The 13,841-nt window shown below is 37.2% G+C and overlaps 1 protein-coding gene across 4 annotated transcripts in view; it reads right to left on the bottom strand.

Moving 5' to 3' along the window:
• Positions 1-13,841, bottom strand: part of XPO4 (exportin 4) — a 79,251-nt gene that overhangs the window by 11,924 nt on the left and 53,486 nt on the right. For 3 of the 4 annotated variants that reach the window (XM_081953283.1, XM_081953280.1, XM_081953282.1), the window contains 7 exons: positions 12,282-12,424; positions 12,033-12,175; positions 9,183-9,360; positions 7,167-7,326; positions 6,241-6,410; positions 4,539-4,713; positions 703-996 (listed from right to left, as the gene is read on the bottom strand). In XM_081953283.1, the coding sequence (XP_081809409.1) occupies positions 703-996; positions 4,539-4,713; positions 6,241-6,410; positions 7,167-7,326; positions 9,183-9,360; positions 12,033-12,175; positions 12,282-12,424 (1,263 nt within the window). The remainder of the gene's footprint in view (positions 1-702; positions 997-4,538; positions 4,714-6,240; positions 6,411-7,166; positions 7,327-9,182; positions 9,361-12,032; positions 12,176-12,281; positions 12,425-13,841) is intronic. The other variant, XM_081953281.1, reaches the window with a different exon arrangement.

A 13,841-nucleotide genomic window follows, 5' to 3' on the forward strand; every position in this document is an offset into this window, starting at 1 on the left:
CTTGCCACAGTTGTTAAGTGAATCACTGCAAGGGTTAAGTTGGTGACTTGGTTGTAAAGCGAATCTGGCTTGCCATTGAATTTGCTTGTCTGAAAGTCACAAAAGATGATCACATGACCCCGGGACACTGCAACCATCAGAAATATGAACCTGTTGCCAAGCACCTAAATTTTGATCACACAACCATGGTAATTACTGCAACGGCTGTAAATGTGGAAAACAGCCATAAGTCACTTTTTCAATGCCATTGTAACTTTGAATGATCACTAAAGAAATGGTTATAAGTCAAGAACTACCTGTATTCTTCTAGACATGATCATATTCTCCATTATCTGACAGAAACACAGCCTCACCACACAGATAATGCAAGCAAAGCATGAGACATAAATAATATCTAACCCAAACTCTCTCCAAATGGACAAGTCAGCACGAAACGAATGCATCATTTCGTGAATCATCTACTCTCAGTTTTAATTCAACCTAACTGATAATACTAAAAACGTTTAAAAATGCCAAGCTCTTCAAAAGATTCTCCCAAAATATGGACATGCTTCAATTTACAGAGCTCAATAATTTCTTTTATTAGAAATATTTTTTTTAAAAAAGGCTTTAAGGATGTGAAAAGAAATTGATATTACTGTACATATATGTACATTTCCAGAATATATCCTATATTTAGAATATATTTTTAAATTTATTTACCTCTCCAAGATAGCATATTTGTTTATGTGCAACTTCAACAAAAACTTCTATAATGAGGTTAACAGTCTCTGGCGTATTCTTGTACACTTCCATTAGTCCAATGCAATTTGTAAGGAAGTCCATCAGAAAATTAAAGAGAATTGCTACATTGTCTATTTGGGTAGCCTCAGCAATACCACAAAGTGCTTCTAAGGTGGCAGTGATTTCCTGTTTCACCTCTTCCTCCTGGCAGATTTGTTGGAAGTTTTCTTGGTTTATCACATTTAAGAATCTTTGTTGCAATGGCTGAAGAACCTGCAAAACAAAAATAAAAAGAAGTACACTGTAGCTTTCCTGCAGAACGCTGCAGACAAAAAGAGTTTGACCCAAATATTTTTCATGTAAATACACTTATCTTGGATAATAGTATTTTTTATATATAACACAATCTATATAACACAACCAAGACTAGAAGAAGCTTAAGATTAGTCCTAGAGGCATTAACGGTAAAGGTAAAAGTTCCCCTCACACCTATGTGCTAGTCGTTCTTGACTTTAGAAAGCAGTGCTCCTCTCCGTTTCAAAGCCGAAGCACTGTCCAAAGACGTCTCCATGGTCATGTGGTCGGCACGACTAAACGCTGAAGGCGCACGGAATGCTGTTATCTTCCCACCAAAGGTGGTTCCTATTTTACTACTTGCATTTTTACATACTTTCGAACTGCTAGGTTGTCAGAAGCTGGGACAAGTAACAGGAGCTCACTCCGTTACGCAGCGCTAGGAATTCAAACTGCTGAACCTTTAACTTTTATCTAAACATCCATAGCAAAATGCTTATGGAGATCCTCAATCATCCAAGTCATGGTTGTCTCAAAGATGCTTTTTTCTCCCCAAAGGCAACTGGATTTTCTTGTGGTTTTTTTTCCCCCCTTCAGTCAGAAATGAAGAAGTTTCTTGAATGCAAAAGGTTTTCATGAAAAAAAAAGAAAAAAAACCTAAGAAAGTTCAGTTGCCTTTTGAAAAAAACACTTTTGGGGCATCTGTAGCAAAATTGGATTGTAAAAGGCTAATGGCATTGTTTTAAACAATTGTGGAAGAGATGAGTGGAGAAACTGAGTCACAACCGAACAGTTGTCTCTGGAGTCTCACTGGTAGAGGAGTCATATAATTTCTTGCTCTTTTAACACATCTTGAACACATTAGGCCTTCAAAACGTGATAAGCATGGTTTGAATTTTTTTATGTTGACTTGTCCCATCTGGCTTTGTATAATATTTTGTTTGTCAAAAGGGCTCATTATCCATTGTAAAATTTTACATCTAGCTGTTTTTGGCTCAAGAATACAGCCTTCGTTTTTGCAGCCACATTTTTTTTAAACACATGCATCATACTATTTTAAAAAGTCATTTTTGGAGAAGCTTCCTTAAAGAGGAAAGGGGAAGTATTGATTAAGAAATATCACATGCTTAAATCCTGGAAGGCAACGGATCATGCCTATAGCTAAAATGAAAGAGGGAGGAGAGGGGAAAACTATTTTTTTTCAAAGTATTCCTCTAATGTTTTAGTTTGTGTCTGTTTTCTCTATACATGTGTGCGTATTCACAAAAGTGTGTGTGCAGAAGAGGTATATTTGGCAAAATGTGGCCTTTGCTAAACAGCTAAAGCAGGAAAATGGGGATGGAGAAAAAGGACGAGGTGCTCATTTCTGATCCATTCAACTTTCCCCTTGCAGCAGCCACATCCTTGTATTAATGGCCCACCATCCTCCAAAACAGGTGAGTGCTCTGCAGAATCATCATTCTGAGGTCTTTGGAATGATGCACTGTGAGCCCACTGACTCTTCTCAACACAATATATTAGGTACCCTCTCAAAACAGCTTCTAAAGCAGGGGTGTCAAACTCACAGGGAGCCTAGATCTGGCCTGCAGGGGTGGCCTGGAAACAGCAAAGGACTGGCCCACAGTGCCTCTGCTAGTAAAAAATGGGTGAGTGGGTGTGCGCATCCTGTTTTGGCTGGCAGGGTGCTGCAGGAGGCATCTGTCCTATCTGCCATTCGTCCCATCTTCCCCACCAGCTGGCCCGTGGAGGACAACCACAATGCTGGTCCGGCCCTCAAAGAAATCCAGTTTGACACCCCTGTTCTAAAGCAATGCCTCTCAACTTCAGCATCTTTTAAGATGTTTGGACTCCTGGGAGTTGAGGTCAATGCATCTCAAAGTTGAGGTTGAAAAATAAAGATCTAAAGCAGTGGTTCTCAACCTGTGGGTCGGGACTCCTTTGGGAGGTCGAACGACCCTTTTACAGGGGTTGCCTAAGACCATCGGAAAGCACATATTTTCGATGGTCTTAGGAACCGAGACACCAATTTTATGGTTGGGGGTCACCACAACATGAGGAACTGTATTAAAGGGTCGCAGCATTGGGAAGGTTGAGAACTACTGATCTAAAGCAAGGCTGTCAAACTCGCGGCCTGCGGGCCGTATGCGTCACACACTGGTTATGCTCCGTTTAGCAAAGGCGGAAAAAAGTCCAGATGTCATGTGACGCTGCTATGACAACGCGAGCTTGACACCTCTGATCTAAAGGATGAGATGGATAACCCAATGGACAGGAGTAGTCTTGAACTGTGGAGTTAAAATGATGGGTGGACTGTTTTTATTTAAACAGTTTTTATTTAAATAAAAGTTTATCAGTAAAAAAAAAGTTTCTAAAATATGCTGAAAAATGAAAGCATTGATGCATGAATATCAAGAATGACTTAAAGTATTTAAATATATTATTTAAATCAACTTATTGTTGCATTCAAATTGTAAGAATTAATATTTTTGCAGTTCAAGATAATATATCCCATGATTTCCCAATCCAGAAACAAAAATAAGGTTGGCAACAGATTTCTTTCCTTACCCCTGAATAACCAATTTCTGGTAATAAATGATAAGAAAACAGATAGAAAAGTATTCTATTTAGAGAGTTTGCAACTATGCACCACCAATATATTTTGTACGCACTCATTTAACCTCTGGATATGTGTTGGTTCATTTTAATGTTAAGTAACAGTATACTGCTTAAATTTATAGATTATATTACCTAAGAAACTTGGTGAAATAAACTACACTACAAATAATATTGCATTATTAGATATATGAGAATCACTTCACTGTAGTAGTTAAGGTATCAGGCTAGAAATCAGGACTCCTCCTGCATTAGGCCCAAATTCAGCTGGGTGACACTGGGCCAGTCACTCTCTCTCAGCCCTAGGAAGAAGGCAATGACGAACTACTAAACCTTGTCAAAAAAACTCTGCAAGGACAAATTCAGGCAGTCATCAAGAATCAAAAACTGACTCAATGGTATGCACACATTCCCAAATAATGCAATGCTAGGAGGTAAATAATGCTCTAATGTTTTAATATAAAATAAAGGATTCTTTAAGTCCTTTTAATCGCAACAATACACATGCAAACAACCACTTTAAACTGAATGTAAATCATTCTAAATTTGACTGTAAAAAATATGACTTGTATAATAGAGTTGTCAAAGTCTGGAATTCCTTACCTGATTCAGCTATCTCAGCTATACATTTTCACAGTTTCAGTCACAAATTGACTTCCATGGATCTTACTTCATACTTAAGTGATCAGTAGGGGGGGGGGGGACGACGTGCATAAGTGCACTAACGTGCCTATTTGTCCCTGTCATTGTATTTTTATTCTCTTATTCTTGTTTTTGTTTGACAAATTCCAATAATAAATAAATAAAATAATAAAGTCAACAAGGATAACAAATCAAGACTACTGAATGCCAAACTGTCACTTGCTGATATCACTCATCCCGAATTTTGAAGCAGAGATTTCACTTACTTCTGTCCAGTACTGCTGTTTGGTATCTCCATCCATATGAGCAAAACCCCCAAGAACTAAGGCTTTCATTAACGTACGTTGCACTGAACTGGATAGAAAGTGAAGAGGGGGATTCCGTCTAGCAAATTGTTTTGCTAAGTTCCACCAGTTTTCACACTGAATTACTAAATTTGCCCTTACAGAAAAACATTGAAAGACAATAAGTAACGATGCAACAGCCTGGAACAGTTCAATAAAACCAGCTTTCTCCCAGATAAAAAATTTAAACAGATCCTTAACAAACAAATACTTATGTAATGATATGGTGTGAGCTGGCACTAGTATTAAGTGTTGTCCAAAAAATCCTTCCCTTTTGTTTTGTTCATGAATAGAAATAGGACAAAAATAATTTATGTCTTACCGACAATACTCTTGTTTTGGGAACTCACTTAAACCTGAACTGGCTACAGCAGATGTTTTTATATGTATTTATATATAAGCCTAAGTTAAAAGGAACTTTAGAAGTAAGCTTTGGAACTGCCATTACTATTTAATAATATGAAGCAATCAGTTTCTGGAAGAGATTAGCAGTAAAACTGAGGTTTGGCAAATTGTCTTTTTAATTCTTAGCGTTGATCAAATCAAAAACAGTAATCACAACCATGTTCCATGCCTTGGAAATAAGTATAGTGTCCAGGGGTGGGTTCCGGCAGAGACTACTGCCAGTTCACTCAGGAATGTGCCACGCGTGCGCTTGATGTGCACTGTGTGAGCATGCATGGTACAACTAAAATTGCCCTGCGCATGCACAGAAGCAAAAAACAAGATGGCGCCGCCTATGGCGCCACTGGGAGAACCAGTTCAGGAACGTGGCAGGACTGGGTTGATGCCAGTTCCAGCGACCCAGGCCGCCAAGCTACTACTAGATCGGCCGAACCGGTAGGAACCCACCACTGATGGTATCTTAACAATGGTAGCTTAGCACTAGACTCATCAACCTTCTAGAAAGAATCATTTTGTAAATTAAGTATTTACATTCCAGCCCCTAAATAAGATTGTCCTCAACTGATGATCAGCCTTTTAAAAGATCATTTGAAGTTACGACTGGCCTGAACAAGTGTCTGTTTTGGAAAATAGGTGCTCTTATGACTGTGGTCTTTGCTTAATGACCACTGCAAAAATATATTGTAAAATTGGGTCTAGTCAGGTGGGATCTCAACTTATAACCATACCTGCAATATAGTTCATTCAAACAGTATCATTTTGAACTTATTGGATAGTAAGAACACTTCCAAATATTTTAACCTCTTCCTATTTTCCTCAATGTATGCCTAAAACTCTTTTGAAGTAGTTCAAACATGCATCTTTACAACATACTTTGATGGGCAAACAATCTATATTGTGAATATAGCCCAGATGTATTCTGGTTATGTGATCTGTCCTCAAAAGAAACACATTTGGAATTTTAAACTCTATTAGGTTTTAACATATCTACTTTGTATTTAACCCATCAACGCATGAAAAATAAACATAAAAATATTTCATCTATCTGCCTTCCAGATAGATGGCACCAGTTAGATGTTTCAGCATGACTAATATTTCTCACAGCTACTAATTTATATGTTCACAGAGTCTACTAACATCTAGTTTCATCTAGAAATTTTCACAGGATTCTTAGAAAAACATTTATTTTTTCATCTAGGAGTGTAACTTTTAGGCTTACCTCTCCCTCCGTTCTACCAAAGTTACCAGTAGCTGCACAGTGTCATTGGCAAGTTCTTGCTCAGAACTCCATACTGCAAGATTGCTGAGTACTTTTTCTAAAAGGTAGCCCACAATCCATTGGGCACCCTCAGTGTCAGCACCAAATGCGGTGTTGAATGGCAAGCTTATCTAAAAAATAAAAAAGTAATATTTGTGAATGCCACAGAATGTAGTACAGTGTATTGATAAGAACATTGGCTGACTGCTTAGCTTTTTTTTGTTTATTGTAAGTTAAAAATACATATCTGTTTTGTTCAAAAAATGCACTAGGAATAACATGATTGAAGGCACACACAGATTTAATAGACAAATTTATTATGGCAGGCAGGAGTCCCCAATCCCCAGGCCAAAGACCAGGACCGCTTCAAGCCCGCCAGGAACCGGACCATGCAAGTGAATGAAGCCCCATCCGCACAAGCGTGGGATCCAGGCAGCACACAAAACCATGCTCCCACTCCCTAGTCCACAGAAAAACTGCACTCCATGGAACTGGTCCCTGGCGCCCAAAGGGTTGGGGGCAGCTGCATTATGGTGTTTCCGCAGGCATGCACCTACTAAGTTTAGAGGAATATAGGTGGTCTACACATGCAGCAGAAGCAGCTGAGAGGAGAGATTATCATTTCAGATCATAAAAATTGTGTGCTATTTTGAATGCTTTTTCCCCCTATATAAATTCCCTAAAAGCCATTCTAAAGCCTCTTTATTATTTATATCTTTATTTATTATTGATAAAGAACTCTTTTGTTGTACATTTAGATCAGATCATACTTACTTAAATATTGCAATGAATAAGCTCATGCGGTTTGTTGCAAAATCTCGGAGTTCATGCTTTTAAGAAATTCGAAATTAAATGTAAAAATGTCCACAAGTTTAAAATTGTTTTACCTGGTCATATAGCTTTTCATCTACGAGGAGATAGGTTTTTGCCCACCGTTTGAGGAACCACACAATATCTTTTCCCATTTGCGGGCTCAGAAGCTGCGTAAGATCTGCTCTTATTGCTCGAGACTCCACTTCCGAAACTCTTAGAACAGAAGATAATAACCTGAAGAAAATTAATGATACCGTGATTTCCCCCTAGCACTCATTGATGTTGATTTTATACTTAAGTACATGAAACCTTTAGATTTTTTCAGGGGAATAACTGAGTGACACGATCAATGTCACCATTTCTACCAGTAGAAAACACTGTTTTCTGTTTGAAACGCTAAGATTTTAGCAATAGCACTTAGACTTATATACTGCTTCATAGTGCTTTTACAGTCCTCTCTAAGGAGTTTAGAGTCAGTATATTGCCCCCAACAATATGGGTCGTCATTTTACCGACCTCGGAAGGATGGAAGGCTGAGTCAACCTTGAGCCTGGTGAGATTTGAACTGCAGCTAGCAGTCAGCCTGCAGTGCTGCACTTTAACTACTGGGCCACCTCGGCTCTATATATTCTGTATTCGGTTTCCCAGGTATTCACTCTTTCAGCCGCTGAATAGTGGCATATACTGCCCATTCTTTACCTTAGAGGCTAGTATGAAAATCCTCAATCTTTAATTTGGAAATCTCAGGTTATTGTTGCAGGAAGAATTCATTCTCCAAGATTAATACAGCAACCCTGCTTAGAATATTTGAAATTTTTATTGAGACTTTATATCAGTTAACCTTATAACGCTTCAGCCCAAGACTAGTTTAATATTGCTGAAGAGTTTTCCAAGACCCAGCATTGATTTTCAGTTATTTAATCCCTGAAGGAGCATGCTAACCCAAAGAAAACAGTCTCTTCAGAGGATAATAAGTATCTTGGAGGAAAGAGGGAAAGTGATGCCACAGTTCAATGGCAACACATACAGATCCCCCAAAAGGAACACCAAATGAATTATCTTGCACCTCCTGTCTACATGCTCTAAGGCAGCCCAGTTCCTGTAAGCATGAAGGAACTGCTGAAAAAATTGCTATCCTGGTGGCTTTATAAATATTCTGGAAATGCAGAGTGTCTATTGTATATTTATCTTTTAAACAGTCAAATTATTTATTTCCTTAAAATTTAAGAGTTCTATGTCCATCTCTCTTTACTTTTAGAAATTTGATCTTGAGATCTGCAGAAAATACTTATTGCTGCCAACACTTACAACATTACATACCATATACAGTGTAGCAGCTTTATTACAGCAAATAATAGAGACCATATGTATATTAATAAAGATATTGGTTTTCTCTTATAAAACAAAAGTTTTTTAACAGATGGATACTAAAAATTTAATTCAAAATGCTTCCTTACTGAGGGATGTTAGAAACAGGCATTCCTCTTTTAACAGAGTAAAACCCTTTAACACATTCTCCTCAAAGTTCTCTGAATTTTTACCCAAAGACCAACAAATTACTTGAGAATTTTAATTTTAGTGACTTAGAAAGCATTCTGTGACTTCATACTGGCTTACAAAACTGAAAATATGTTCTGGGAAACACATTCTGAATAGTCACTTCTGCCTTGCTATAAGATATTTATTTTGATTTAAAGATGCGCCCATGTCACATGCCTGTAAACATGTTCACAACAACTCATTTCGTTTTCATTTAATAAGCAATGTATTTCCTTTGTCTGACACAGTCCTCCAAAAATGCGGCTTATGTTATTCTTATACTAACATCCCACCCCCACCTCAGAATTTCACTTATACCACAGTGCATCGTAATGTTTGCTTAGAGCAAAAAAACTTAACTATATTACAGTTTTTCCCCTCAGTCATCAATATTAGGTCACTACACTTTAATTCTACAGAAAGCCTATTTAACTTTCTTTCACCAGTTCTGACATTCACATTGTTATCATGGATTAATAATTTATAATGATAGCCCTATCTACTTCTGATTTACCGTTCAATATTTGGCATTAAAATACTAAATAAATTACCTAATAACAGAATCGGTTCTGTTGTACCCTGGAATGGAAGAGGCCTTTTCTCCTGGAGATCCAAGAATCTGAAGCGTTGTATTGATGTCAACCTCAGTTGAATGCTTAATGGAATACTCCATTATTTCTGGAGGTATTAGCGGAGTCTCTCCCTGAGTATCATTAGCTAAGAGGTAGCCTTAAAATTAAAAGCAAACAAACAAAAAAAGAAAGTAGTGACCTCAGGTTACCTAGCCTAAATTAAATACTGCTTTAAGGGCCATCAAAAAGATGCTGAGAAAACTGACATCAATATTCAGCTAAATTCTATGATATGCTTAAATTAAAACTTGCATTTATATTACATAGTTCAGTCTGGTTTTGTATTCGATTTCTACATGTCAAAATAAAGTCTATAAACAGCTACAATTACTAGGGAGAAAGTAGCAAATAAAACTAAATTCACCTTAAATCCCATAAAAAATATAATTTTTGAATAATACATCTCCCATCTTGGCCATCATGTCACTACTACTTTTTAAAGAGTCTTTTGCATTTGCAGTCTAGGCTAGACGGAACCTTTTCAAAAATCCCTGTAATACTGATAGCTCTAACCAATTAACTCCTTCCAGGGGTTATACATATAACATACACTGTGCACAGTTCAATAATCCTAATTAATGCATCCCAGACAGATGGCCATCTCCTACTTGAATGCATCCAACAAAAAGGAATCCATCCTGTCTCAAAAATTGGTCCTGTTCTATATTTATTCTTACTGTTTGGACATTTTTTTAGTAACATTCAGTTGGAATTGGTCTTCCTAAGACTCAAATCTATTATTCTGCCCTGCATTCTAGAATAGCAATAGCATTTTAGACTTATGTGCAGCTTCGCAGTGCTTTACGGCCCTCTCTAAGCAGTTTACAAGAGTCAGCATATTGCCTCCAACAATATGGGTCCTCATTTTACTGACTTCAGAAGGATGGAAGGCCGAGTCAACCTTGAGCCTGGTGAGATTGGAACTGCCAAACCTTTGGCAGCTGGCAGTCAGAAGTAGCCTGCAGTAACCACTGCACCATCACAGCGATGATGGCAAACATAACTTCTTGTATTTTTTGAAGAATGCCATATGACTCTCTTCAATTGTATTTTCTCAATATTAAGTATTTTTTCTCATAGAACTGAATTTCCAAGCTTCAAGTCGTCCTCACTGTCTTCTTTGTACCTGTTCCAGTTTGATTGAATCCTTTAAAAATGTTAATGCTCAGAACTGGACAAAGTACCTCAGATTGCCTGTTGCAGAGCAAAGCAAAACTATTCTAAAGTTTGGGAGGCATATTTATATTGATAAAACCTAACATTCCTTAAGCATTTTTGAAAACCATGACACATCTTGACTCATATTCAGTTTTATAATCAACCACAATTTCAAAATTCTTTTTGTATATACTATTACAAAGTCAAATATTTCACTTTCTATGAATACACATTTTATTTTCCCCATGAAAGGATGACCTTTCCATTTGTCCCTATAGTAATTCTGTTAGCAGTTATCTTTTTAATACAAAGTATTGGCACACATTCCATCTGAATTAAATGCTGAGCTAAATATGAATGAGTTTTATGCTGATTAATGGAAAAGCAGTTTATGATAGGATGAGGCTCTTATTCTTGAAGGCCAAAGGATTAAGAGGCAATTTGGCCTTCAAGGCTCACACAACGCTGGTTTCCCAAGCAATTGAAGGAGATCATTAGATGCTGTTTCAAGAGACTTCTTTCCTGTATGGTTTATAACTACTGAGTCCTCAACAGCATGCAATGCATTTAAATTTCACCCTATCTATGCATCCTTCCTATGTTAATGCAGGTACTAGTCTAAAGAATCTAGGAGTCTATGTCAATGTCCAAAAATTTTTGACTGTAGTAGTGCAATACAGCAATTATACTGTAGCCTTCCTAATTTCTTAACTTTTTTTTTAAATTAACTTGTAAATGTTAACCTTGCTTTTAATTTTGTATTGAGCTTTTAGTCAAGTTTTTATTTCATTTTATGATGTTTGTAAGTCACCCAGTGATCTAAGTGAGATATGGGTGGCATAGAAATTTGATAAATAAATGAAGCCTTGGGCTAATTAGTAATAGCCATTTTCTCAAGTCCAGTTTAGATGGACTTTTCTTAAACTGTCATTTCTTTTTCCTATTCCAAAGGCCTTGAGCTAAATGTTAAGGTTCCCTGTATTGCATATACCAATGCTAATCCTTCCTAAATACAGCGATCCTCATTCAAGAAAAAAGCAATTGCTCTCAAATACTGTAAAACAATTAGACTATATTTTCAAAGTTGTAACTGGTTTTTTGAGGGAAGGGATTAAAGGCTCAGGAAGCTAGTAATTTGCTTCACTGAGTCATACTGGACAACTGGAAACCTCAACTCAATGGTGCCAGGTAAAATTGTTCCTCTACTTTCCGCTTTAATAAAATTCCAACTTGGCCAAAATAGCAAGAAAACTTTCATGCCTACAGAAACTGCTTTCCTTTATCAACAAAAATCCCAAAATATTGCTCAATGGTACTGTATTTTCCTCTTTTTCAATGGAAACAAATCAAAAGCACTAAAACCCTTGTACGCAATCTACAAATCTGGTGGGGTTTTTTGGTAGGGTTTTTTGCTATGTGCTAAAGAAAACTACCACACTCACATAAGACCATTTTTCCTGACTTGAGTGTTGTGAAAATAAGGGTGCATCTATGTGAGTAAACTACACATACACAATTGACAGAAGAGCTAATCTATAACAGTTTTGACAAAGGAACCTCCATTTCCAATAGAATTATCTCAGTTGCCCATGTGCAGAAGTCTCTACTCACCTGTGACTAGAATAAGCCAATGAATATCCTCATACAAGTCATCAAGCATTTTATTGTCAATGGAGCTTGATCCAGCTGAACTTATTAATTGCTGGTGCCTTTGTAACTGGCCATGAAGCCTTGTCACTCTGTCTTCTAACAAACTGAAGGGAAACATTAAACAAGCTTATTATTCTTTTCCACAATGAAAATGCAATGAATGAAAACAGCAAAGACAATGTCAAAGGATACAAATGACTTGAGCTATACCTGATAAGAAGAGGTATACAGTGTTCAGCAGCAATTCTTCCTAACATGCCTATGCTGGCCAGCTGATCGGAAAATTGTTCTCTGTCATCCTCCTGCAGCTCACTTATTTCCTCCTCCTCCCTGGAAGCCACACCATTGGCAGTCTGAATTGAAAAAGAGAATGCAAGCCTGTCACATTGTAAAAACTGATTTTCTGGAATGTGTTAATAGTTTAAATAAAATAGATTAAAAACTGACCCATCACAAGCAAATATAAGGTAATATGTCCAGGTGTTATTCAAGGTGAAAAAGTACAAATGTAGAAAAAGATATACTGTGGATTTGCAGCTATTGCATGTTTCTTCTTTCTCTCTTTGTAATATCAAAAACACAGGACCACTTTATTGGATAGGACCAAAAGCACACCCAATTCAGCATTCCAATCCCACAGGGGAAAATCAGCTATCTGTGAAAATTCTTCTGATCATGTTTCTTAATAATCAGCATACATACTGTTTAAGAGATGAGAGATAATAAACAGCCATAGTGACTAAAAGTAGCATAAACTAGGACCTTCTCCTCCATGAAGCTACCCCAAGTTGGCCCTCATATTTTGTGGAACAAAATTCTGAAGTTACATAGAAACGTATGTTGACAGTCCTGGAATGTCAAGTTTCCTTCCCAGTTATTATAGCTAAAGGTCCTTGTTCATGCTCATTTTGGTCTGTTAAAATCAAAGCTGAAATTCTGCTCGGCTATATATAGGGGGGGTAGGGGGGAGATTGTTGATTGAGTTCTGCTTAATCCAATTTTCAAAACAAAAAACAAAAAACCAGGAGCCATTTATTTCTAATATTATTACAAGCATCAGTTCTCCAAACATTTTACAGGATTTAGAACAAAGGGGTTGCATAGGAGAATCTCTGTGGTGGAACTAACAACCAACAAACCATGAGAATAGGGAGCATGGAGCCAAACAGTTAAAGGAGAAACAGGATAATTACAAAAGGTATTCTTGAATCCAGGGAAGGGGGAAGCACAAGAAAAAGATTCAGAAAAGCCTACTATACTACATATAGCTCATGCAGGAAAATCAGTTGGTAGGCTTTTAGAATTCTATTACACTAGTATGTAGCAATAAAGGTATTTCCAGAAATACAAGTGGTTTTTGCTTTCTATACTTGTCAGCTTCATACGTGTGACATTAAACTTGAAGCTTCCTTATTATCTGCTATTAAAGAGGTCCAGTTGTTCAGGATACCTCACTGACAGAACAAGCGGCATATGTGCTTCATTACAGCAAATTCAGGGGGAGGAGCTACAGATCACAAGTTTGCACAATGCTGTAATGCAGTTAATACAGTATTTTGGCAAGCATTTTCAAGGATGAGTCCCACAGGTTGTTATGCAGACACTTATATTCTGTTCCTATGCAAGTTTGCCAAAGAAATTGTAGGGGAGAAACAATTCCTTACTTTCCCTATTCAGTTCAGTTGGGCAGAATTCCCTACAGACCATACCAAGGTGACATTTGAAAGAAAGAGCAGGCAGTTGGGCATTACTACTCATTGAAATCAACAT

Source organism: Natrix helvetica, assembly GCF_964273705.1.
Source record: "Natrix helvetica genome assembly, chromosome: 4".
In the NCBI taxonomy this organism is placed as follows: Eukaryota; Metazoa; Chordata; class Lepidosauria; order Squamata; family Natricidae; genus Natrix; species Natrix helvetica.